The sequence below is a fragment of the Chiloscyllium plagiosum genome, chromosome 20 (assembly GCF_004010195.1).
Source record: "Chiloscyllium plagiosum isolate BGI_BamShark_2017 chromosome 20, ASM401019v2, whole genome shotgun sequence".
NCBI classification, from domain to species: domain Eukaryota; kingdom Metazoa; phylum Chordata; class Chondrichthyes; order Orectolobiformes; family Hemiscylliidae; genus Chiloscyllium; species Chiloscyllium plagiosum.
This window is the reverse complement of record NC_057729.1, coordinates 58392402-58417291: the sequence shown is the minus strand read 5'-3', so window position 1 is coordinate 58417291 and position 24890 is coordinate 58392402. Positions and strand designations below refer to the sequence as shown.

The 24890-nt window shown below is 45.4% G+C and overlaps 1 protein-coding gene across 6 annotated transcripts in view; it reads left to right on the top strand.

The window, feature by feature from the left end:
• LOC122560320 (potassium voltage-gated channel subfamily KQT member 2-like) overlaps positions 1 to 24669 on the top strand; it is a 176825-nt gene extending 152156 nt beyond the window's left edge. For 4 of the 6 annotated variants that reach the window (XM_043710924.1, XM_043710922.1, XM_043710921.1 and 1 more), the window contains 6 exons: positions 1116 to 1333; positions 2107 to 2215; positions 3840 to 3971; positions 10653 to 10754; positions 14902 to 15025; positions 22376 to 24669. In XM_043710924.1, the coding sequence (XP_043566859.1) occupies positions 1116 to 1333; positions 2107 to 2215; positions 3840 to 3971; positions 10653 to 10754; positions 14902 to 15025; positions 22376 to 23143 (1453 nt within the window). In that variant the 3' untranslated portion in view covers positions 23144 to 24669. The remainder of the gene's footprint in view (positions 1 to 1115; positions 1334 to 2106; positions 2216 to 3839; positions 3972 to 10652; positions 10755 to 14901; positions 15026 to 22375) is intronic. The other 2 variants (XM_043710927.1, XM_043710923.1) reach the window with 1 other exon arrangement.
• The last annotated feature ends 221 nt before the right edge of the window (positions 24670 to 24890 follow it).

Below are 24890 nucleotides of genomic sequence, written 5' to 3'. Positions count from 1 at the left end.
CCTGTCTTCCTCTATTCCCACCTCACCACTCTGCCCCCGCCACCCCCTTTATCTCAGCTCCCCCCACACCCACCCCCAGTTCTGAGGAAGGGTTACACCCGAAACGTCGACTTCTCCACTTCCTGATGCTGCCTGGCTTGCTGTGTTCTCCCAGCCTCCTGCCTGTCTACTTTCCTTCTCCTGAGCTCTCACTGCACTCCCTGTTCTCTAGCTCTCTCCTTCTGATCTCTTCAGTCCCCCTCTGACTCTCTCTCTGTCTCCCTCTCTTTCTCTGTCACCTCTAATTTCCTGTCGCTGCCTTCCCGACTTTCTCTTTGTCATCTTCACTCTTTGCTCTTTTTCACTGTCAGTCCCCAGGGTGTTTGTTGTTATTTTTGGGTGGGGTGTGTTATTCAGGAGGAGGGAGACCCAGGCCCTCGACAGTTACAGGATGAGGTGGAACACTCCTTCACACCTGAGGGGTACCAGCTCCTTTAGGAAGCTGCCTCTATGTACCACGTGTGACAACTGGCACTTTGCTGCATTTGGCAGTCAGTGAGAAACCCTGCTTTTGAGGAGGTGGGCTGGTGTGTTGCAGTGAGGAGGGGGGTGGTAGTCAGAATGAGAGACAGACGGAGGTGGCACTGGTTAGGAGAGGTCAGAGAGGTGTACTGAGTCAGCATCTATGATGGCTATAATCATTTAGATTTATCATGTCTGTGGGAGGTTTAACGATGAATTCAATCTGATTTCACTGGTCTGTGTGTGTATGTGTGAGTGCACATACATGTGTGTTACATGTGTGTAAGTGTGTATACGTGTGTGTGTACGTGTGTGTACGTGTGTATTCATGTGTATGTGTATATACGTGAGTGCGTGTGTATACGTGTGTGTCTATGCGTGAGTGTGTATACGTGTGTATATATGAGTGCCTGTGTGTGTACGTGAGCCTGTGTATATGTGAGTGTGTGTGTATGTGAACATGTATATATGTGAGTGTATGAGTGTGTGTTTCCAATAACCCTGGGAGCAGGGGCTGGCATTCCGGGTGAGGCTGCAGACTGTGCCTGCGCTGCGGGGAGGGGGGAGTGCTGTGCTGAGGCCGGGGTTGATGAAGAGTCTGTGTGTTTTTACAGCAACAAGGTCAGCCTGAGGGAGCGGTTTTCCAGCCCTAAGGGCCCCAGCAGCAAAGGGAAAGGTTCCCCTCAGAGCACCGTGCGCCGCTCACCGAGTACAGAGCAGGCCATCGAGGACAGTCCAGACAAGGTGCACAAAAGCTGGAGCTTCACCGACAGAACACGCTTCAGGCACACCTTCCGGCTGAAAGGAGCAGGCTCACGACAGAACTCCGAGGGTGCGTGCATGGCACAGACTGGCACATCAATCCTGGCCCATTCCCTGCTGCTATTCAGTTATCAGCCCAGGGCTGGTCCTCCCCAATTACACCCAGACACGGTGGGTTAGTCACCCAGACACGGTGGGTTAGTCACCCAGACACGGTGGGTTAGTCACCCAGACACCTGGGCTCAAAATCCAGACTAACAGTGCAACACCGAGGGAGTGCCGCACTGTCAGAGAGTCAGCGCTGAGAGAGTGCCGCACTGTCAGAGGGTCAGTACTGAGGGAGCACTGCACTGTCAGAGGGTCAGTGCTAAGGGAGCACCGCACTGTCAGAGGGTCAGTGCTAAGGGAGTGCCGCACTGTCAGAGGGTCAGTGCTAAGGGAGTGCCGCACTGCTGAGGGAGTGCCGCACTGTCAGAGGGTCAGTGCTGAGGGGGTGCCGCACTGTCGGAGAGTCAGTACTGAGGAAGTGCGCACTGTCAGAGGGTCTGTGCTGAGGGAGTGCCGCACTGTCAGAGGGTCAGTGTTGAGGGAGCGCCGCACTGTCGGAGGGTCAGTGCTGAGGGTGCGTCGCACTGTTGGAGGGTCAGTGCTGAGGGAGTGCTGCATGATGCTAGATAATATGTTCCGACTGAAGCTTTGTTCCCTCTATTTACTGGGGGTAATGTATTGCCGATCGTGACAGTATTTTGGCGAAGAGGGGAGTATTCTCACATATGGCCTGGCAGTGACTGGCTTGAGAGTAGCAGCTGGGTCGATTTCCAATGTAATCGCTCTGTGTTTCAGACCATTCGAGTCTCCCTGAAGAGGACATGCCAGACAACAGGAGCTGTCAGTGTGAGTTCATCACAGATGACCTCACCCCTGGACTGAAGGTTTCAATCCGAGCCATGTGGTAAGACTGACCGAATATTACGTTGTGTCTTTGAGAGCTATGTTCTGAGCTGTGGCCAATCAGTGATGTCTCCACTGGTATACTGCAGTAATTGGAGTGAGTCAAACCTGGAGAGATGCAAACTGTGAGGGTAGGGGATTAGGGGGATGATGCCCAGTGCACTGGCTCACTGGCAAATATAATATTCAGCTGGTGTTGCCTCAAGCTGCTTTGAGACTTTTCCTGTGTAATGTGGCCCAGAAATCAGGGCATGCCAATTAGCGATGGACCCCTTCAATATTAGAGTGTGACAATGTGGGGAATGATAATACAGTGGGTGTAGGGTTCCCCGTCCTGGCTTCATCGGGTACCTGTTATTTCCTGCACTGACCTCCGAGCAGCCTCTGACAGTGCCTTTAAGCTAAATAAGGTGCTAGCCTAGCCCGTTTTCATCTCCCTCCCCCATCCCCCACACCTAATTCACAAAGAAGCCTCTCAGTTATGTCACGGGACCATGACTTGCTGATCACGGTAACCACGGTCTTTGTTTTGTGACCCCTTCCCTTTTCAGAGGGGAGCTGTCTGTCTCATGTTAATGGCCTAGTAATCCCATTGGTTAATGGCCCTGAATTATGGGTTCAAATCCCACAGCAGCAGCTAATGAGTGAATCTGGAGTTGAAAGCTGCTGTCAGTTACAGCTACCATTGGTTGCTGAGGGAAATCCCATTCAGTTCACTGCTGTTCCTCAGGGAAGTGAATCTGCTGTCTTTACCTGGCCTTACCTAGATGTGATTCCAGACCACAGCAGTGTGGTTCACTCTTAATTGCTGCCTGAAATGGCATTTAGGGACAGCAGCCAATACTGGCCTTGTCCATCTAAGAATAGACTTTTGGAAAGCTAGCATTAACAGTGCACATAGAGAGGTGACGGCCTAGTGGTATTATCACTGGACTGTTAACCCAGAGACTCACACAGAGATGATGGGGTTAGAATTTAATAAATATCTGGAATTAAGAATCTAATGGTGACCAGGAATCCATTGTTAGGAAAAACCCATCTGGTTTTAGGGAAGCAAATCTGCCATCCTTACCTGGTCTGGGCTGTATGTGACTTCAGAGCCACCCATGTTGACTCTGAACTGCTCTTGAAGTGATTAAGTATGGGCAATAAACACTCACTGGCCAGTGATGTCCTCATTCTGTGAACGAATAAAGAAAGCAATCTTTATGGCTTCCAAGTGATGAGCTCTCCAAGTAACAGGGGCTAGGATACGATGAAGATGTCCCAAGTGCTTTCAAATAGATGAGTGAGGGAAATTTTGCATCAATTTTGCTTGGAGCAGTTCATTCTCGATGTTGGGAGAAGAAGTAGAATTGGGGAGGGTCCCAGTGGCTGGTTATTGTCCAGTGACCCAGTACAGGGAGGTGAGAATCTGATACATAACAAACTTGCTCCACTGACCAATGCTGAGGCTCACAAGGTGAAGGAATGTAATGAAGTGTAAACCCAGCACGACTCAACCATGCAGAGGAGCGGGAGCGGGAGGGTGGAGGGTGATACTGCTGGAGGAACCAGACAGACTGATTGGCTTTCCTTTCTGCTCTCGTCAGCTAGCTCTAACTGTGAGGAAACTTTCTTTGTAGCATTATGCGATTTCTTGTTTCGAAACGGAAGTTCAAGGAGAGTTTGCGGCCGTACGATGTCATGGATGTGATCGAGCAGTATTCCGCAGGCCACTTGGACATGCTCTCCAGAATCAAAAACCTTCAATCCAGGCAAGCATCCACCCTTCATTCAACTGCTGCCCCTATCCCCCTTGGTCATGTCCCCGTCTGCCCGTGAGCAGCTCCATCCCTGTCAGAATCTGTGAAACACAGTGACACACCCCAACAGTACATACTTGTCACATTGACCAGATTTCTATCCAATTATTACTCAGTAGAGTATTTCAAGAGTTGATCTCACTTATCTTAGAATCATAGAATCCCTTCAGTGTGCAAGGAGACCATTCAGCCCCTTGAGTCCACACTGAATCTTCAAAGGGGATCCCACCCAGTCCCACCCCCACCCTGTAAGCCTGTATTTCCCGCAGCTAACACACCTAACCTGCACACTCCTAGACACTATGGGCAATTTAGCTTAACCTGCCCATCTGTGGACTGTGGGAGGAAACTGGAGCACCCGGAGGAAACGCACACAGACACGGAGAGAATGTGCAACCTCCACACAGACAGTCGCCCAAGCCTGGAATCGAACCCGGGTCCCTGGCGCTGTGAGGCAACAGTGCTAAACCACTATTTCAGAAAATAGCATTTTTGGAATATATGATACTTAAGCTCAAAATCCAGGCCAACTCACTGCTGTACTGAGGGAGTGCTGCACTGTTGGAGGTGCTATCTTTTAAATAGGGTATTACACCAAGGCCTTGTCCAGCATCTCACATGGAGGCCACATGGCCAGTATTCAAAGATATCTGGTCGGCATGGACGGGTTGGACCCAAGGGTCTGTTTCAGTGCTATACCTCACTGTGACTATAACAACAGGGGACCTCTTCCCAATCTCCTAACCACGAAAATATCACATTGTTATTTATGGGATCTTGCTGTGAGCAAGTTGGCTGCCATATTTTCGACATTCCAATGGTGACAGCATCTATAACATTATTTCATTAGTTGTGAATTTCTTTGATGCATCCTGAAGTTGTGAAAAGGTGCTTTTTAAGTCTAGGTTTTTTCCATGTTGCGTGGTGTGTAACTCACCTGCAAGGCACAGGTGACATTGGGCTTATAATTCCCAGAGCTGTCCACCAGAGGGCTCTCCTCACCTCATGCCTGAGTCTGTGATAGAGATTGGTCACTGTGGTTAGCCATTATAACATTCTAACCAGAATGGTAGAAGGCAGATTGGATGGTGCTGTTCTGTTATTAAGTGTGATTCCTATATTTCTCCATTTGTCCATCGAACTGAGTGAGACTGTACAAGACGTATTATAACACATTAATGTTAAGGACATGGAGTAGGCCATTTAGGACTGAGATGAGGAGAAATGTCTTCACCCAGAGAGTGGGGAGCCTGCCACAGAAATGGTCTGAGGCCCAAGTCACCGAAGGGGCCAGATAACAGTTCTTTGGCCTAAAGCGATCAAAGGGTATGGGGGAGAAAGCAGGAACAGGGGCCTGGGTTGGATGATCAGTCATGATCATATTGAATGACGTAGTAGACTTGAGGGGCTGAATAGCCTACACCTGCTCCTATTTACGATGTTTCTGTTTGATGGGTACAGTGGTGCTAAGTACAAAACAAAAACTTCAAACAAAGTTTTGATGTAGACTTTATAATGAGAAAGTACATTGATGTAAGATTTTAAATACATTTTCATTATGAAAACTTCATCCTCAAAATAATTAGCTTCAGTTGAACCTAAAGAATGAAATGCTAAAGGGGAAAACCTGGTAGACTTCTGACTGCATTTAATTAGACAGTCTGAAAAATGCATATTTTCGAATCAAATATATTTATTCCAAAATTATTAGTTCTGTTAGCGTGTACCACTAATAAATGTTTATTTTCACACCCTGTAAAACGGATAGTGTTTTTGCTTGAGATGGTATGGGGGGAAATAGTGCTATATCCAGAAATAAGTCTTTTTCCTGTATTGCAGCCAGGTCATGTTGAATTCTTTACCACCAAAGGGAGCTCAAATTGTCTAAGAGTTCATATTTAACACATCAATATCCATATGTTAAACAAAGCAGCAAAAGACATTCAGGGATTTACAAGGTTTTTTTTATAAATCTCAGAAATTGCTGGGAAAACTCAGCAAATCTGGCAGCATGCGTGGAGAGTGAAAAAGAGTAAACGTTTCAGGTCCAGTGACCCTTCTTCAGAACACTTTTAGGCCCGAAAGGTTAATTCTGCTTTCTCTCTACAGCTGCTGCCAAACCTGCTGAGTTTTCCCAGCAGTTTCCCGCACAGAGCCCTCCGTTGGGGAGCCTTGCTACTCTGCAATAAAACAGAACACCATGGACAGAGGAAGGAGTCAAAGTGGGTGGTGTGCAGCATTAGCCCATACAGGAATCTCCTGTACAGCAGGCAGAAGGACATGGTGGGGCACTTGCAGAAGGCATCTCAGGATGTGGAGTACAGGCTTACCTTCCCCCAGTGCTGGTGCCAATGCCCCATGAACCAGAACCCACTTCTCTCACACCTGTCTTTGAATCACACATTCACCATTCTAACCTATGCCAATTTACATGTGGCTCAGGGAGTAATGCAGAAATTGCAATTATTTGAGGATCTGCGCCTTATAGTGGCATCTGGGTCCTCAGACTGACAATGCAGAATCTCCATGCACTACAGTGACTGGATCCTCCCCATCCTGGTGCAGGTTCCTCTCTCACTCTGGGCAGGTGTTCCAATCGCTGACATTGGGCAGACAGCACAGTTACCTCTTTGCTGGGGGATGTGTGTCAATTCTCCTCAACGTGAAAGTGAGGACAGCAGATGCTGGAGATCAGAGTCAAGATTAGTGTGGTGCTGGAAAAGCACAGCAGGTCAGGCAACGTCTGAGGAGCAGGAAAAATCAACGTTTCGGGCAAAAGCCCTTCATCAGGATTCCTGGTACAAAGAAGCCTCCCTGATACACCGCAGTGCCTGTGTTTCAGCCTGCAACACAAGGCTTAAGTTAAAGCTGCTTGTCTTTGTAATGTGCTGCACATGAGTTTGCTCAGAACCAAACCATGAGCTGCAACTGTGACACATCCTGTTCTGCCATCCTTAACGTGTCCGAAGGAACTGCCAAAGTTTTGCATTCAACTTTGCGTTTAATTATGTTTTGTAAATCTTCTGAAGCTTCCCACCTGCTGCTAAAGTATTTTTAACCTTTGAAGTAGAATACAGTCTCTTTGCTGGATACTCACGACGTGACAGCCGCCTTCTGCTGGGGCAGGCAGAAATCAGCACAGCAAACCTTTAACATACATTTCAGCGATGCTTAAAAAATTACGTTAGTTGTTCAATCCAGTTTCAGTTTAATGTTAATGACATAAGACAAAGAGAAGGCCAATCAGCCCCTTGAATCTGTCTCAGTACTCAGTGAGCTCATGATCAATCTGTGACCTCAATATATATCACTATTTAATAACTTGGGTTAGCAACAATCTATCAATGAATAAATGTAAAACTAACAACTAGTAGGATATCCAGCTAGTCCTGCATACCCCCTTTGTGAAGGTCAGTGTTTCCTAACTTCCCTCCTGAAAGGTCTGGTCCCAATATTTAGACTGTGCTCCTGGATACTTCAAAATTAGAGATTTCATTTCATTCTATCCATTTGATTAATTTTCCTTAATGTTTTGATCAAATCACCCTATCACTTTCTAAATTTCAGGTGATGGCCCAGTGCTATTATCTCTAGACTTTTAATCCAGAGAAAGTGCGGACTGCAGATGCTGAAGATCAGAGCTGAAAAATGTGTTGCTGGAAAAGCGCAGCAGGTCAGGCAGCATCCAAGGAGCTTATGCCCGAAACATCGATTCTCCTGCTCCTTGGATGCTGCCTGACCTGCTGCGCTTTTCCAGCAACACATTTTTCAGTATTAATCCAGAGACCCAGGTAATGTTCTGGGGACCTGGGTTCAACTCCTGCCATGGTAGAAGAATTCAATCAAAGTCTGGGATTAAGACTCTAACGATGACCATGAATCCATTGATTGTCAGGCAATGTCCATCTGGTTCACTAACCATCCTTTAGGGATGGAATCTGTCATCCTAATCAGGTTTGGTCTACATGTGACTCCAAACCCACATGTGGTTGACTCTTAACTACCCTCTGGGCAATTAGGGGTGGGCAATAAATGCTAACTGTCACACAAAGTGAATGGTTGCTTGGTTTAAGTGACTGAGAGGTTCAAGCATCCAAATCCCACCCAGAGTCAGCATCTTCAGGAGAGGAGGAGGGCTGAACAATGGCAACACAAAATAATGCTGGGTGCTTCAGTGGTTAGCACTGCTATCTCACAGGCACCAGGACAACAGGTTCGATTCCAGCCTTGGGTTACTGTCTGTGTAGAGATTGCACGTTCCCTCTGTATCTGTGTGGGTTTCCGGGTGCTCAAGTTGCCTTGCACAGTCCAAAGATGTGCAGGTTAGGGTGGACTGACCATGCTCAATTACCACATAGTGTACAGGTTAGACGGGTTAGCCATGGCAAAAACCCATTGGGGTGGGTGGGATGGGGTGGGATAATTTTCAAAGTGTTAGTGCAGACTCAGAATCATACATCATGGAAACAGACCCTTTGTCCCAACTTGTCCATGCTGACTAGGTTTCCCAAACCAAAGTAGTCCCATTTGGCCAACATCCCTCTAAACCTTTCCTATCCATGTACCTGTCCAAATACTGTATTTGTAGCCCTCTCTACTATTCATTCTGGCAGCCTGTTCCAAAACTTGACTCAATCGACCGAATGGCCTTGTGTCTGCACTGTGGGGATTCTATGATTCTGTGAATATTGCAGGTTTGACAGGACTCCACAGTCCTGATGAAGGGCTTTCGCCCGAAACGTTGATTTTACTGCTCTTCGGATGCTGCCTGAACTGCTGTGCTTTTCCAGCACCACTCTAATCTAGACTCTGGTTTCCAGCATCAGCAGTCATTGTTTTTACCTAGGACTCCACAGGTATTGACAAAATGGAGGAGAATAGAACTGGAGCAATTAAATTGGCGAGAGAATTGATATTGTGGCAGGAGATGATCATGTACTAAGTTGACAGGATGTGATTGGTGGGGTTCTCTAGAGATCTGTGTGGGTACCATTCAGTGATTGAGTTGGATCAAGCAATATAGATCCATCGATCCATGTTTTCTGACATTAAGTTCATTGACACAGTGTTGGGGGGGATAAGCCACAAAAAGACACATGATCAATTCAGTAAGGGGACAGAACTCTGGCAAAATCAGAATTAACGTAGAGAGAGTGCAGAGATTTTGGGAAATGCTGTGATACGTATTCCAACAACACCTCACTTTTTTCCTCCCTTTGACATGAATGGAAAGCTGCCAGACATTGAGATTACGACAAAGTACAACACAGGGGGCGTTTTGACTAGTAAACATGAAACTGCAGACTGAGACATTTATTGGTACAAGGCACTTAGTAGTTAGTCTTACAATTGACTTTCACTTGCACCATTTCCAGAATTAGCTCGTGAATGGGTCACATCTTGTACATGGCAACATTTAAACCATCATATTGACCAGAGAGGGCTTTCACCACCTTTGATCAAATCCATTGCAGAAGATTTAACCATTTTGCCAAAACTCATTTGACCATTTATGAAACATTGTAAAGAACTTTTCACATTTAAGTCCTTGTGAAAATTTAACAGAAAGTATTGCATACTCTGTTGAGTACGTTTTACTCAGTGCTTCAGAGGTCGGGCTTGCAGTTTGCTGTCTCTGTGTCAGAGCTGAGAGTTTCTGAGTCTGAAATTTGTTGATGTATTGGAGGAGATGATAAGCTAGTGTATAACTTTCAGGAGACAGTCGTTGAGTTGTAGCTGGGATATTAAGCATGGGCTCTACCCAATTTCATGTAACATCAGTGGGATATGTCTACCTCAATCCTTTATCCTCGGTTTCACATCATCATTCCACAGATTTTATATCACAAGCTGAATGTTGTATCTGGGGCCCATGGACACAACCAACATGTCTGACTATGTATGGAATACAGTCATTGAACAGTAAGATGTAATTGTCAGGCTGGAACTAAACAGAGCTGTCTTAACATAGCACCAACAAGAGAAAAACTAGAACAACTACAGATGCTGTAAATCAGGAACAAAAACAGAAATTGTTGGAAATGCTCAACAGGTCTGGCAGCATCTGTGAAGAGAAATCAGAGTCAATGTCTTGAGAAAGGGTTACTGGACCCGAAACGTTAACTCTGCTATCTCCTCACAGATGCTGATCTCTTCCAGCAACCCCTGTTTTTGTTACTAATACAGAGAAACGCTGGAGAAACTCGGCAAGTCTGGCAGCATCTATGGAGAGTGAATGTTTTGCGTTTGTGTTCTGATGAAGAGTCACACCGGACTCAAAATGACTCCACTTTCTTTCCATAGATGCCACCGTACCTGCTGAGTTTCTGCAGCAATCTCTGTATTTGGTTCCGATTTCCAGCGTGTGAAACATTCTGCCTGTATTTTGCATGCTGAGGGGCTGGTGTATTGACATTTTACAGGTGCTGACTGTTTCGCAGAGTTATGGTGAGGTCACAGAAAAAAATCCTGCTAATGAGATGGATTCTTCCAAGATGACCATTCCCAGGAATGTTCTCAACACTGTCTGTGTCACTCGGTTGATTAATGTACTGCCGTGTTGTAATTTTGTTGTCTCCTCACTTTGCTTCATTATGCCTTTTGCTGGTGTTCTCTTTTATTTCACTCTGCCAGGATAGATATGATTGTGGGTCCCCCACCCCCTTCAACTCCCCGGCATAAGAAGTTAAAGGGAATCCTCACCACTTCTAAAGATTCAATCCAATACTCTCCTAGGTTAGGACTCATCGACAGAATGCTTACTTTGTCTCACTCAAGAGTTATTACTTACACAGCCAACCCCCTTCTTTGGGCACAGAACCGTAAAAAAAAAAACCTAAAATTAAAATTCATTCTCGGTTTCTTCAAAGGATTTGTTGCAAGTTCAGGTTAAAATTCACTCAGCATTTGATGTTATCACCCAAAGGGTATAGATGGGAGGGTAAGTGCGAACCAAAGAGATTGATGAAGGGGTTTTGCTGTAAGTGTTTGTATTGCACTGTGTAAAACTGGAGAAAGCTTTTTGATGTTTTCTGGGAATGCTTATGATTCTAATGGCAGGCAGTGGGCAAGAACTAACATTGTTTGCGCTTTTGGGTTTGAATTTGCTATTCATTATTTGCATGGAAGCATGAGGCATATGAGGCATGGATACATTCTGAGGGCGAGGGCAACGTGAAATGTGACAGGCCACCTTTCATTCAACTAAAGAACAAACGATATTGCACGCTGTGACTGCGATTGGGCAAATGGTGGACAACCAAATTTAACATTGAGCAGAAACCCAAAAAAGAATTTGGACAAGGAAAGCAACAAACACATTGTCTGGTGAGAGAGAAGCCGAGTGCACTATCTGCTAAATAATTGAATCTCCCCCAACTGTACAGCCCTGAACCTGGACAGCTTCTCCTGAAAAGAATGAATTGGGTGAGGGCCTTCAGCTATGTTTCTTGTGAGTTTTAAAATTCCCACATGAAAAGTAAGTGTTGGAATAAAACGCAATGAGTTAGGCGGCATCCGTGCAGCGAGAGTTAACAATTTTAGATTTCCAGAATCCACAGTGTTCTGCCTCTAGGTTAGTATACAACATTCCCATCCTTCTTTTCCAATCCCATCATAGCTTCCAGCCTGTCACAACCTTGGGAGAAATCTGCACTCCTCCACAATTGTGGTCTCTCCTTTCTTCACTTCACCGTTGGTGGCAGTCCCTTCACCAGATTGGACCCTACGCTCTGGAACTCCATCTCCAAATTGCTCCCCCTCTCCTCCTCAAGGATGTTGCTGTGATTATACCTGTCCTAGTATCGCTGTCTTTGGCTCAGTCTCTGATTCCTGAGAAGCACTTTGAGAGGTCTTACTGCATCAGAGGTGCCTGTTATTTTCTTTCCCATCGCAACATTGTGGGTTGGTATAAGGTTCCTTTTCACTGCAGTAAAGTATCCCAAAACATCTTTGCAGAAATGTTATCAGACACAGGAGGAGGTATCTAGAACATGACTGAAGGGTAGGTTTTTAAGGAGCAATTTACAGAAGGGAAGGGACTCAAAGAGATGGAAACATGGGAATTCAGTAGCTTGGGATCTCAGAAGCTAAGGGCACAAATGAAATGAACAAGGAACAGTGTGGAGAACCAGGTAGTGATGTGGAGCATTGCAGAGATGTTGGAGGGTTGTATGGCTGGAAGGATGTTACAGACAGAAGGAGTGATGAGGCCAGGGAGAGATTGCTATCCTATCTATTTGTTGAGCTGGAAATGTGTTGCTGGAAAAGCGCAGCAGGTCAGGCAGCATCCAGGGAACAGGAGAATCGACGTTTCGGGCATAAGCCCTTCTTCAGGCTTCTATCAGCCCTTCTTCTATTTGTTGATCCAGCTAAAACCATAGACCAATGGTTCTTCCAGGGCGTCCCTAGTCTTTCTACCGTGTAGCACACAGTGATAGCTTTTTATCTACCATTGGAAAAGCCTGGTTTACAAATGAATATCTTTTCTTGACTCTCAGTTTATTTTTTTCACCTAATTTGACTTATTTTATTGTCACGTGTAGGCTAAGTACAGTGAAAAGATTTGTTTGCAAGCAGCACAGGCAGATCATAGTAACCATGGACATATAGATCATAGTGTGCAAAAGACACTTGGGCAGAGTAAGGCATACAGGTTGCACCACAGGGGGATGGACACGAGGCATGTCCATTTCTGGAGAGATAAGAATTTACCCAGCCTTCCAACAAGTACATACACATCCATGAGTGTTGGTACAACCATTGCAAAGAACAATCTCAGCAGGGAGCACTTACTTCCCACGTGAAGCAAAGCCAATCCCAAGCCACAGCCTTTCTCTGCATTGGTAGATGGTTGGAAGTTACACAGCACAGCCACCTCTCAGGATCTGGCCTCAAATCTAGTCCATCCCATAGAATGAAGGAAGCAAAACGTGTGCTGGAGAAACTCAACAGGTCTAGCAGCATCTGTGAAGAGAGCAACAGAGTTTAGGTTCAATGTGACTCCTCTATAAAACTCGTAGAAGATCTCAATTTTACCAGCTGTGGATATTAGTTCCTTTGCGGGATGAGGTTATCTATGAACCAGAGAGGATGGGAGCAAAATGATTATGTTACAGACCATCTAGATCTGAAGGCACGGGCTCAACCCCCTCTATGGCAGCTAGGAAGCTCAGTGCAATTAGCTAAATAAGTAGATCAGGAATAAGGAAAGTAATCTTAGTAATGATAATACTGAAGCCACCAGAAAATCCTATCTGTTCACTGCCATCCCTGAGGGAAGGAGCTCTGCCACCCTTGCCCTGACTCCAGAGCCACAGCAATGTGGTTAACTCTTAGCTGCCCTCAGGAATAATCTTGTAAACCACTGAGTTAGATTCAAGAAGGTGGTTCACCATCATCACCGTGGGTAATGACCAATGGCATTCTCAATGATGCCTCCATCTTGTGAAAAATTAAGAAAAAGAAATTGGAACCCAGTTGCTGATTGACTCAACTCCCACGAGGCCACATATGGAAACTATCAATCAGGCCATTGTGGTACAGTTCGTGTGGAGGCTCAGCAAAAAATAAGTACAGGGACAGCTCAGAGCCCCAGAATGTCAGCTCCTGGGATCCCTCATTGGGAAAAGGATTCAGCACCTGAACATTACAACAGTGACTGATGTCCATGCTGCTCTCCATTGGCTCCTCCAACTGGGGATAGATCTTATGACCAGAAGACATGGGAACAAGAAGGTCATTCAGTCCATCTAGTTTGCTCCGCCATTCAATTAGTTCATGGCTAATCTGATCATCATCAGTTTCCCTTTCTGCCTTTGACCTGTAACCCTTGACTCCTTTCCTTATTAAAAATCTCTCAATCGTGAATATACCAAATAATCCAACCTCCACAGCCCTCTGCGGTAAATAATTCCACTCATTCACTAGCCTCAGAGTAGAAATTCCTCCTCATCTATGTCTCAAGCATGTGACTCCTTACTCTGAGACTGTGGTCTGAGAGTCTCCCACAAGGGGAAACAGCCTCCCACATTGACCCTGTCGAGGCCCCACAGAATCCTGTATATTTCAATAAGGTCACCACTCAACTCCAATCAATAAAGGTACAACCTACTCAAGCTCTCCTCAGAGGGCAGGGGTTTGGAGATTGTGCACAAAGGTTGATGTTACTGCACCCATCCTCCCCGAAGAGAAACATGATGATTCTGGATATATAACCTTGGCTGAATAAGCAGTTGATTCAAATTATGATTGCTGGATTCCATGGGGGATCTTCTGATTGAAAAGGATCATTTTCCTCTCTCAGTGATCACCCTGTGCTTGTCTATGGATATCCATTCTGAATCCACACACATGCCAAGGTAGATGATGAGTCCATGGAGTGCCAGCCTTTGCCCAGCTACAAAACATCACCTTCCTTTTAGAGACATGTTTGACCCTGTTGTGCTATTCCTTATTAATACCTCTAACCCCAACCTTTCATTGCTTCATGTCTGCATGCGACTTTCTTTGCTGTCTTGTTTGAATCATGTGCATGTTGGCATGCCAGTTGTAACTGTGTATGGAGCATCTCTCAGTAATGCCCGCTTAATAACTGTTGAGTTATATTTTAGGAATTGACTCCACTGTTTCCTCCACCCTCCTCTCCACTTAACGAGAAAACCCAAGAGAAATTCCAACCCATCCCTTCCCTAGAAAGAATCTTGTTTTACCTTGAGAGAAACTTTCCCTTTGAAGAGTTCTGATCACTTTTGTCCAATGGCCTTGCATTTTCCAACTTGCTGACACTAACCTCTGGACTGACAATTGGGCTAGGCTTTGTATGTGAAGGGCACAGTTACTGTCTACCCTATTATCTCTGGTATCTGTTTCTCTTCCATGGTAGAGTCGACCAGATTGTAGGCCGCGGTCCCCAACTCCAGGAGAAGGACCGCACCAAGATCCCAACGGAGCCTGAGGTCCCTGAAGACCCGAGTATGATGGGACGTCTTGGGAAAATGGAAAGACAGGTAACAGTTGATCTTAAAATCACTCTAGACCATGGGGAGCTGTTCAATGTCTTGGGAGCTGAGATTCTGCTCCACAAACCAAACATCAATCACATAGAATTACATAAAGTTTACAGAATAGTAATGGGCAATGTAGCTTTAAAGAGTCTAGGCGACACAGTGACTCAGTGGTTAGCACTGCTGCCTCACAATGCCAGGGACCCAGGTTCAATTCTACCCTCAGGCGACTGTCTATGTTGATTTTGCATGTTCTCCTTGTGTCTGTGTGGGTTCCTTCTGGGTGCTCCAGTTTCCTCCCACTGTCCAAAAATGTGCAGGATAGGTGGATTGGCCATGGGAAATGTGAGGGTAGAGTTGGTGGGATGCTCTTTGGAGGGTCGGTGTGGACTTGATGGGCTGAATGGCCTGTTTCCACACGGTAGAGATTCTATGATTTGGTTATAGCATGTAGAAATTCCAAAATATTCTAGGAGGACCGAGGAATGATGATCTGCTTGGATGCAGCACATCAAAATTGGCATGTAGAGATTTGGAGAGTGATGCTCCAAGGATATCTTAGGAATTTCTGGTTGGATATTTACTGAATTAAGGAACTCCCAGTTTGGAAGTGAAATTTGATCCTGAGCACAGGCTGGAGTTGGTGGGAATATGGGGACAAATTGAATGGAGATACCCAGTTATGAGGCCATCACTGAGACTGTCATCCAGTTAAAGGGAAAGGACCGCTTTTCAGAGTTGCTGATGGCCCAGGTAGATGGCCAGAACGTCCGCAGCCTCCTTAGCGTTCCCAGTGACAGCTGAGCTATCAGTCTCTATAGAGACTCTCTATATTGAAGTGCTTTCGAAGGCCAGGTAAGCTTTGTGCTGGAGTGTGGTAGGAATTACACCAACAACCAATTTAACAAGATCAGAAGAGATCAAAATGCGGCTTACTGTTTCTCGGACGCACATATTCAAATGCAGGGGCCAGTCCTCTGAAAGCAAAAGAAATTTGTCCAGGTATTGTTCCTTGTTTTAAATAAAGCAAAAGCATGGGGAAACAATAGTTTACTACTGTATTCTCCATGGTAACAGCCTGACCAATCAGTGCTGACCTACACACAAATAGCCTTATTTTCTCGTCTCCGTCTCTCTCTCTCTCTCTCTCTCTGTCTGTCTGTCTGTCTGTCTGTCTCTCTCTCTCTCCCTCTCCCCTCTCTCTATTTCCCCAGCCTTGGAATGAAGGGGACTATCATTATTATATAAAAAATTACCATTAAAATTAGGTTAACCAGACAAGATTACACAGTGCCGAAAATGTGATACCAGGAAGGGTATTGTCTAAAGAAGATTACACAGTGTTCTGGGAGCTTATTGTGTCTGAATTGATTATTGTGTTTCCTACATTACAATAGTGGCTAAACATCATATGGACTTCATTGGCTGTAATGTGAGCAGAAGTCCTGAGGTCGTGTCAGGAGCTCCGTAAATGCTAATTCTGTTTGCCATCTTGAAAAGACCCCAGCAGGAGTGTGAGAGATAGACCTAGAGTGGCAGCATTTGTACTAGGTGCCAGGTGTAAAGAGGTGGATTGTGATGTACCGTCATTGTCCTGTGTTAGCATTACAGTTTGAGCTGTAGACCTGGTGGTGACCCTGATGAAATCTCCCCCACTTTCTGAAATCGAGTTCTCTGCTCCTTGGAAGGTACCCAATTCCAACCTTGGAATAATTCCATCCACAACTGTATACAGCTGTGACTCCCTTTACCTGCTCTCTCCGGGAATTTCATCCACTTGAATTGGACATGGGATAAGATCCAGTTCAGTCTATTAATACATCAAAGACACAAACTGTTTTCCTTGAGAAATTGCCATTACTATTCACCTTCATTAAAGAAGCATTAGACTAACTAATAGGGCTAAAGGCAGATCAGTCACCTGATGGCCTGAAGAGATAGTTACAGAGATAGTGGATATGTTGGTTGTAATTTTGGATTCTGCAGCAGAATGAGAGGCTTGGAAAACTGACAACATGGCATCCCTATTCAAAACTGGACGCAGGCAGCAAACAGGTCAAGATAGGTCAGTTAGCCTAACATCTATTGTTGGAAAGTATTGGAATGAACTATTCAGGAAGTAGCACAACATTTGGAAAATCATAATCTAATCAAGCAGAGTCAGTGTGGCTTTATGAAAGGGGAATCATGTCTGATTAACTTATTAAATCTTTTCAAGGATGTCTCAACCAGAAGTGATAGAGGAGAATCGGTAGATGTGTTGTATTGGAACTTCCAGAAGGTGTTCAATGAGGAACCTCACAAAAAGGTTTAGTAATAAGATAAGAGCCTAAGGTGTTGGTGGTAATATCTTGGGCATGGAAAGAGGATTGGCTCATTGGCAGGAAACAACGAGTGGGAGTAACAGGATCTTTTTCAGATTGGTGACCTGTGGGTGCGACAGGGATCAGTGCTTAAACTGAATGTACTGTGGCCAAATTTGCAGATGACAGAAAAATACATGGAAAGGTTCTGAGAGACATAGGAACAGTTTACAGAGAGAGATTGATAGATTAAGTAAATGAGCAAAAAGTTGGCAAGTGGAGTATAATGTGGGAACATGTGAAATAGTTCACGTTGGAAGAGAGAACAAAACAACAGAGTATTATTTAAATGTAGAGAAACTGCAGAAAGCTGCAACACAAAGGAACTTGATGGGACTTGTGCATGAAACACAGAAACTTAGCACACTGGGGCAGCAGGTATTCAGGAAGGGTCATGGAATGTTGGCCCTTATTTCAAGGGGGTTGGAGTATAAGAGAAGGGAAGTCTTACTGTAACGTACAAGGGGCTAGTGAGACCACATCTGGAGCACTGTGAGCAGATATCATTTCATTGGGGATAGTTCAGAGAAGGTTCACTAGGATGATCCTCGGTATGGAGGGATTGTCTTACAAGCAAAGGTTAAACAGGACTCTACTCCCTAGAGTTTCCAAGAATGAGAGGTGATCTTATTAAAACATATCAGATTCTGAAGGGGCTTGATGAGGTAAAAGCTGAGAGGATGTTTCCCCTCGTGAGAAAGTCTAGAACCAGAGGGCAGAGTCTCAAATTAAAGGAGCGCCAATTTAAGACTGAGATGAGGAGGACTTTCATCTCTCAGAGGGTTATGAGTCTTTGGATCTTCTTGGTACAGAGAGCTGTGGGGGAAGAGTCCTTGTGTAGATTTAAGACAGAGACAGATTCTTTATCAGTCGGGGAATTCAGGGGAAAGGGCAGGAAAGTGGACGTGAGGAATATCGGATCAGCCATGATCCTGTTAAATGGTGGTGCAGGATTGAGGGGCTGAAGGGCCGACTGCTGTTTCTTCTGTTCTTAGGTAGAATTTCTACGTAAAATAGTTTATACATGTTTTTGTGGAGCAAGGTTTTGTGATTAGGCTCAGGGAACCATGACAGGATTCAGGGAAGCTCAGATTAACCAAGAAACCAGTTTGTTTTTTGTTGTCCATTGGTTGACCTGGGAATTTGTAATTGTTAGGGTTGGTACAAATGCTGCTACACTTGGCTCCTCTTATGGTTAATTTCAGGAGTGGACTAGTTTCAGAGTGCATCAAAGTTAGCATTTTATAAATAACAGGAATTTTTACCACAGAGAAAATTGACAGTAGCAAATTAGCAGTGTGTTTTACTGTTTGTTCAATGTACTTTGTCATTAACTTTACTCAGGAGACATCTGAAAGAATTCCTCCAGTCAGTGTCACCTCAATAGTGAAGGATAAAGTTACACTGAGTGAAGGCTTTTCAGGGACCCGCCCTTGCTGTGGCAGGCCTATTTATGGTGTTTAACGGGAGAATTGGAAACATTTGATTAGTTGATCCTGCTCTGCATGGAGCAATTGTCAGTTTTGACTGAAAGGTATTGGATGTAGGTTTGCTCGCTGAGCTGGGAGGTTCATTTCGTCACCCTACTGGGTAACATCTTCAGTGGGTCTCAGGCGAAGCAGTGTACATGACTCCTGCTTTCTATTTGGGTTTCTTTGAGTTGGTGATGTCATTTCCTGTGGTGATGTCATTTCCTGTGGTGATGTTGTTTCCTCTTCTTTTTCTCGGGGGTGGTAGATGGGGTCTAACTCTAACTCAAATTCGACTCCATTTACCACCCCTGAGAAAAAAAACAGGAAATGACATCACAGGAAATAACATCACCAACCCAAACAAACCCAAACATATAAATAGAAAGCAGGAATCATGTACACTGCTTTGCCTGAGGCCCACTGAAGATGTTACCCAGTAGGGTGATGAAACATCTAGAAATGACCCTACCAGTTCAGCGAGCAAACCTACATCCAGAACCTTAACCTGAGCTACAAATCTTCTCAAAACTCTCTGAAAGGTATCTTATAGAGAAATAGTTTGGTACATGGACGATTATCACCTGAGGATTTCTGTGTGAAGTTTGTAAAGAACAGGAAACTACAAGAAAGAGAAGTTCTGCCCAAAAATAAGATTAAGTTAAGTTAAGATGGTCCATTGATGTGGGATATGAGTGTTTTCATTGTTTTATATCATTGTGGAAGATAAATCTTCCCAATTGAGACACAGTCTTTTTGTCATTCACCCATGGAATGTGGGTATCACTGGCTGGGCCAGTAATCATTGCTCATCCTTAGTTGCCCACTTGAGAAGGTGGGAGTCAACTGCCTTCTTGAACCACTGCAGTCCGTGTGCTGTAGGTAGACCCACAATGCCCTTAGGGAGGAAGTTTCTGAAATTTAACTCTTGACAGTGATGAAATGGCGATATATTTCCAAGTCAGGATGGCTTAAGGGTGTTTAGGTGTATCTGTTATTCTTGTCCTTCGTGATAGTGGTGCTTGTGAGTTTGGAAGGTGCTGTCTGAGGATCTTTGGTGAGTTCCTGCAGTGCATATTGTAGATAATCCACACTGCTGCGATTGAGCATCGGGGGTGGAGGGAGTGGATGTTTGTAGATGTGGTGCCAATCAAGCAGCTGCTTTGTCCTGGATAGGGTCAAGCTTCTTGAGTGTTGTTGGGGCTGCCCCCATCCAGACAAGTGGGGAGTATTCCATCACACTCCTGACTTGTGTCTTGGAGATGGTGGACAGGCTTTGGGGAGTCAGGAGCTGAGTTACTTGCTGCAGTATTCCCAGCTTCTGACCTGTAGCTGGAGCCTTATTATTTATATGGCTAGACCATTCCTGATGAAGGGTTCTTGCCTGAAACATCGATTCTCCAGCTCCTCGGATGCTACCTGACCATCTGTGCTTTTCCAGCACCACATACTCGACTCTAGTCCAGTTCAGTGTCTGATCCACTGTGACCCCCAGGATGCCAATGGTGGGTAATTCAGTGACAGTGATGCCATTGGATGTCAAGGGACAGTGTTTAGATTTATCTTAGAACATAGAAAAGTACAGCACAGAACAGGCCCTTAGGCCCACGATGTTGTGCCGAGACTTAATCTTAATGTAAAATATAATAATTTAACCTACACACCCCTCAACTCACTGATATCCATGTGCATGTCCAGCAGTCGCTTAAATGTCCCCAATGACTTCGCTTCCACCATCTCAACTGGCAACGCACTCCATGCATCCACATCTCCATGCATCCACATCTCTCCTTTATACCTTCCTCCTAATATCTTCAAACTATGACTTCTCGTACCAGTCAATCTTGCCCTGGGGAAAAGTCTCTGGCTATTGACTCTATCTATTCCACTCATTATTTTGTACACCTCGATCAGGTCTTATGATTTCTTAACAACCCTATCCACATGGGTGGCAACTTTGAGGGATCTATGTACTTGCACACCCAGATCACTCTGTTCCTCCACTCTGCCAAGAATCCTGTGTTTAATCCTATATTCAGCATTTGAGTTCGACCTTCCAAAATGCATCACTTTGCATTTATCCAGGTTGAACTCCATCTGCCATTTCTCAGCCCAGCTCTGCATCCTGTCTATGTCGCGCTGTAGCCTGCAGTAGTCTTCTATACTATCGACGACACCTCCAACCTTTGTGTCATTTGCAAATTTACTAACCCATCCCTTAACCTCCTCATCCAAGTTATTTATTAAAACTACAAAGAGCAGAGGCCCAAGAACAGAGCCCTGCGGGACCCCACTCAACATTATTCTCCAGGCAGAATACTTTCCAACTACAACCACTCTCTGCCTTCTGTCAGCCAGCCAATTCTGAATCCAGAGAGATAAATCTCTCTGTATCCCATACCTCCTGACTTTATGAATGAGCCTACCATGGGCAACCTTATCAAATGCCTTGCTGAAATCCTTGTACACCACATCCACTGCTCTACCATCGTCGACCTGCCTTGATACCTCCTCAAAGAACTTGTCTTGTTGAAGAAGGTGATTGCCAGGCAGTAGTTTGGCATGAATATCACTTGCTACTTGACAAACACAAGGCTGGTTATAAATCTGCTCATGTATTTATGAATAAGATAATTGCACAGTTTGAGCCTAATCTGGAGTTCACTAAATCCATTTTCAAACAGGTTATGGAGCTCTGACCCAGGTGGTAATTGTCATCTTGTTGGATTGCAGGACATGTGGCCTTTGAGTTGATGTAGTCCAGTGGGAACCAGTTTCCTAAAATTAAAATGTTCACACTGGTTACTTGAGAGATTGAAGCCACTGAACCTGTATCTACAGAAGATTTGTGTCTGTAACATAAACATTAGTTGTCTCCGTGAATTTAAGGATGGAGTGAGGGAGATTAGGGGTTTCCTCGATATGTGGAAATTAGGATTCAGTGTAGGATTAGGGTTATAAGTCTTTCCAAAGAATAAAGATCAAAGGAATGAGGAGGAAAAGATTATAGAGTGACACATTTTGAGAATTTGAAAAGAACAGAGTGAACTCAAATGCAGGCAGGCTGTCCATAGCAAAAGCACCAGAGAATCCCAAGGTTTAATGGGTGAGAAATTGGAGTTTGATGAAGGAATAGCTTTCAGATGATGAACAAGGTAAGTTGATCACTTATTGTGTTTGTCCTGAGTTGTATGTCCCCTAACTACCTTGTAAATGTCAAGGAGTCATTCAAAGGGAACTTCAGTGAAATATATAGAAATTCTCCACTTGGTGTTTGGATGGGATCTGGTTAATCAACTGCTGGGTAATACATACTGGTTTGTGGGTAGTTGATTAATGGGCACTTGTTAATGGGCAGCTGATTACCTGTTTAAGGGAGAGTTGGTCATGGGTGACTGGCTAATATGAGTGGTTAATGGTTTGGTGGGTATTTGGCTATTGGGCATCTGGTTGATGGGTAGCTCATTGTGGGCTGTCTAAGGAGCTCTGAATGGTGGTAACAGGCTCTCTGTATGCTGCAGGTCCATTCGATGGAGAAGAAGCTGGATTTCCTGGTGAACATATACATGCAGCGGATGGGGATCCCACAATCCGAGACCGAGGCATACTTTATTTCCAAAGAGCCGGACCCAGCTCCTCCGTACCACAGTCCCGTGGACAACCGGGAGCTCTGCGAGAGGAACACAAGCACCAACAAAATGTTGCGGTCGTGCAGCCTAACCGCACACAAGACGTACCCTGGACTTGGTGTACCAACGCTGGCTCCGAACGGCTGTCCACCATCAACCTCATCCCACCAACACTCAGCCAATGGCCTGAGCCGGCGGAGCCATGACACTCTGACCTTCATGACCTCTCCAGTTGGCGACGGCACCACCTTTGTCAGAATCCCGCCCCCGCCTTCTGTGTCGCACGAGAAGATTTCGGGACATGGTGGCTGCGGTAGGGGAGTGACGGAATACAGTCGACATGATGACCACTGTTGCAAGCGTCAAGAGACTGCATTGAAAGAAAGAGACAGTGACACCTCCATCTCCATTCCATCCGTGGATCATGAAGAGCTGGAACGCTCCTACAGTGGCTTCAGCATCTCGCAATCAAAGGAGAACCTGGACAGCGTCAACAATGCCCCTTATGGTGGGGTCACGCCCTGGTCAAAGGTCAGACTGTACATTGCGGAGGGCGAGTCAGACACAGACTCTGAAGCATGCACCCCATCTGGCCCTCCACCCAGATCAGCAACGAGTGAGGGGGCACACTGTGACTTCACATGGTCCTCATCCAAATAGACAAGGCCTCTGTTCATTCGACGAGCAAAAGTGACACCAAGAAAGAGGTTACGTTCACAATCACTGATGATAACGGTACTTAATCTTTCTGGCAAATACAACAGCAGGGTTGAGGATACAATTGGGGGAGTGTGGGGTGTGCAGTTGAAGATTGTGAGCAAGGCTTTCAGGCCTACCAACTGGAAGATGCTGGGCCCATGTTGGTTCTCCACGGATTCCTGAGGTGGCTGCTACTGCCATGGCCTGAATCCTCTCCCATCGATCCCTCACACCGCATCAGGTAGATGTCCTTCTGAAACCACTGGAGCGATGGCCTGTGGCGCAGGAAGAAACTGGGCCTAGCTCCCATTTGTCATCAAGCTTGTGACCAATGAATGTATGTGGAACACCTTCCCAATGTCACATGCAGCTGACAAAAAAAAATGGGGAGAGAGAAAGCGTGACTCCTGGAAAAGGAGAGAACCCCTGGGAAGGTGGGACATTCAATAAACACTGAACAATGCAAGCATTAAAGTGGGCTGTAACAGAAGGAGCAAGAATTGGATTAGGGACATGATGGTGTCAGATTATTTATAAATTAGGAAGGGGAGTTGGGGTAGAGGAATCCTTGGGGGGTGCAAACAACCCTTGATGTCATGCCATTACTGAGAAAGGCCAGGTTCGGAACAGTGTAAAGCACGTTTTGTTTACTATTCCTGGATATTTTCTCACCAACACCTGCTTAAACTTAATTTCGTGTTACCCCAAAATATTTTAGCTGCTCGGGTTGGCTGAGAAGATCTTTCTGGGGTTAGGGGAACATGTCGGGTCAGTGCTAGGAAGGGATAGGGTGAAAGTGGTGGCAGGCAGTCTCTCCCTTAGTGAGAGTGTTACCTGGCTGGGGCACTATGTGTATATCCTTCAGGGAGTGGACCCCTCCTGTAACCCGCTTTCTGAGTTGATCCTGAAGCATTTTGGTCAGAATCTTATACTTAACTGATATTCAATGACATGGACTGAATCAAGACAAGACCATTTGGCCCATTGAATGCACTGTATCTGTGCACGTTCTCTCGTTCATGGCTTCCCCTCACTGCAAGGAGAACTTAGCTCTTTTAGAATCATCCTGTTCATATCTTCTAACTCTCAATCCCCTTTTTAAAACAGATTTGGCTCTCATATTATAGATGTAATTTGACTTTCAATCAATCCTCCCTCAGTCTTTTCTCCAGTGCCTTGTTCCCACAGTTTGAGTAGCAAGTGAGTGCGTTGATGGATTTGATCCCTACACAGGCCAAGCGTGCATCTTCAAAATGAGAGAGCACTTTTAAGTTGTGTCCATCACTCTGTTACCCTGAAACCTGCCTTGCTGTACACCACAGAGTGAACATTCCACTTGGCTGTGGGAATTTAAACCAGGCCTTATCTACACCTTAAGGGAAACCAAACAGGCCTCAGGTACCTCTGAGCCAAAAGACTTGGGTTTCAAATCCCACTGCAGGATCAGAACAAAAACAACCAGAGCTCACACTTCAGTTCTCTGTGATTGGCCGGTGGGGGGGGGGAGGTGGGGATGGAGGGATTGCTGAGTTTTAGCTAAAATGCGAAACGGAAGTCTTGTCTGCCCCCATTGGGGTATGTAAAAGTACCCACAGCATTATTTGCAGGGGGAGTTCACATTGGAGGCCAATGGGGTGGAGCGGTGGCTCAGTGGTTAGCACTGCTGCCTCACAGTGCCATGGACCCGGGTTCGATTCCAGCCCTGGGC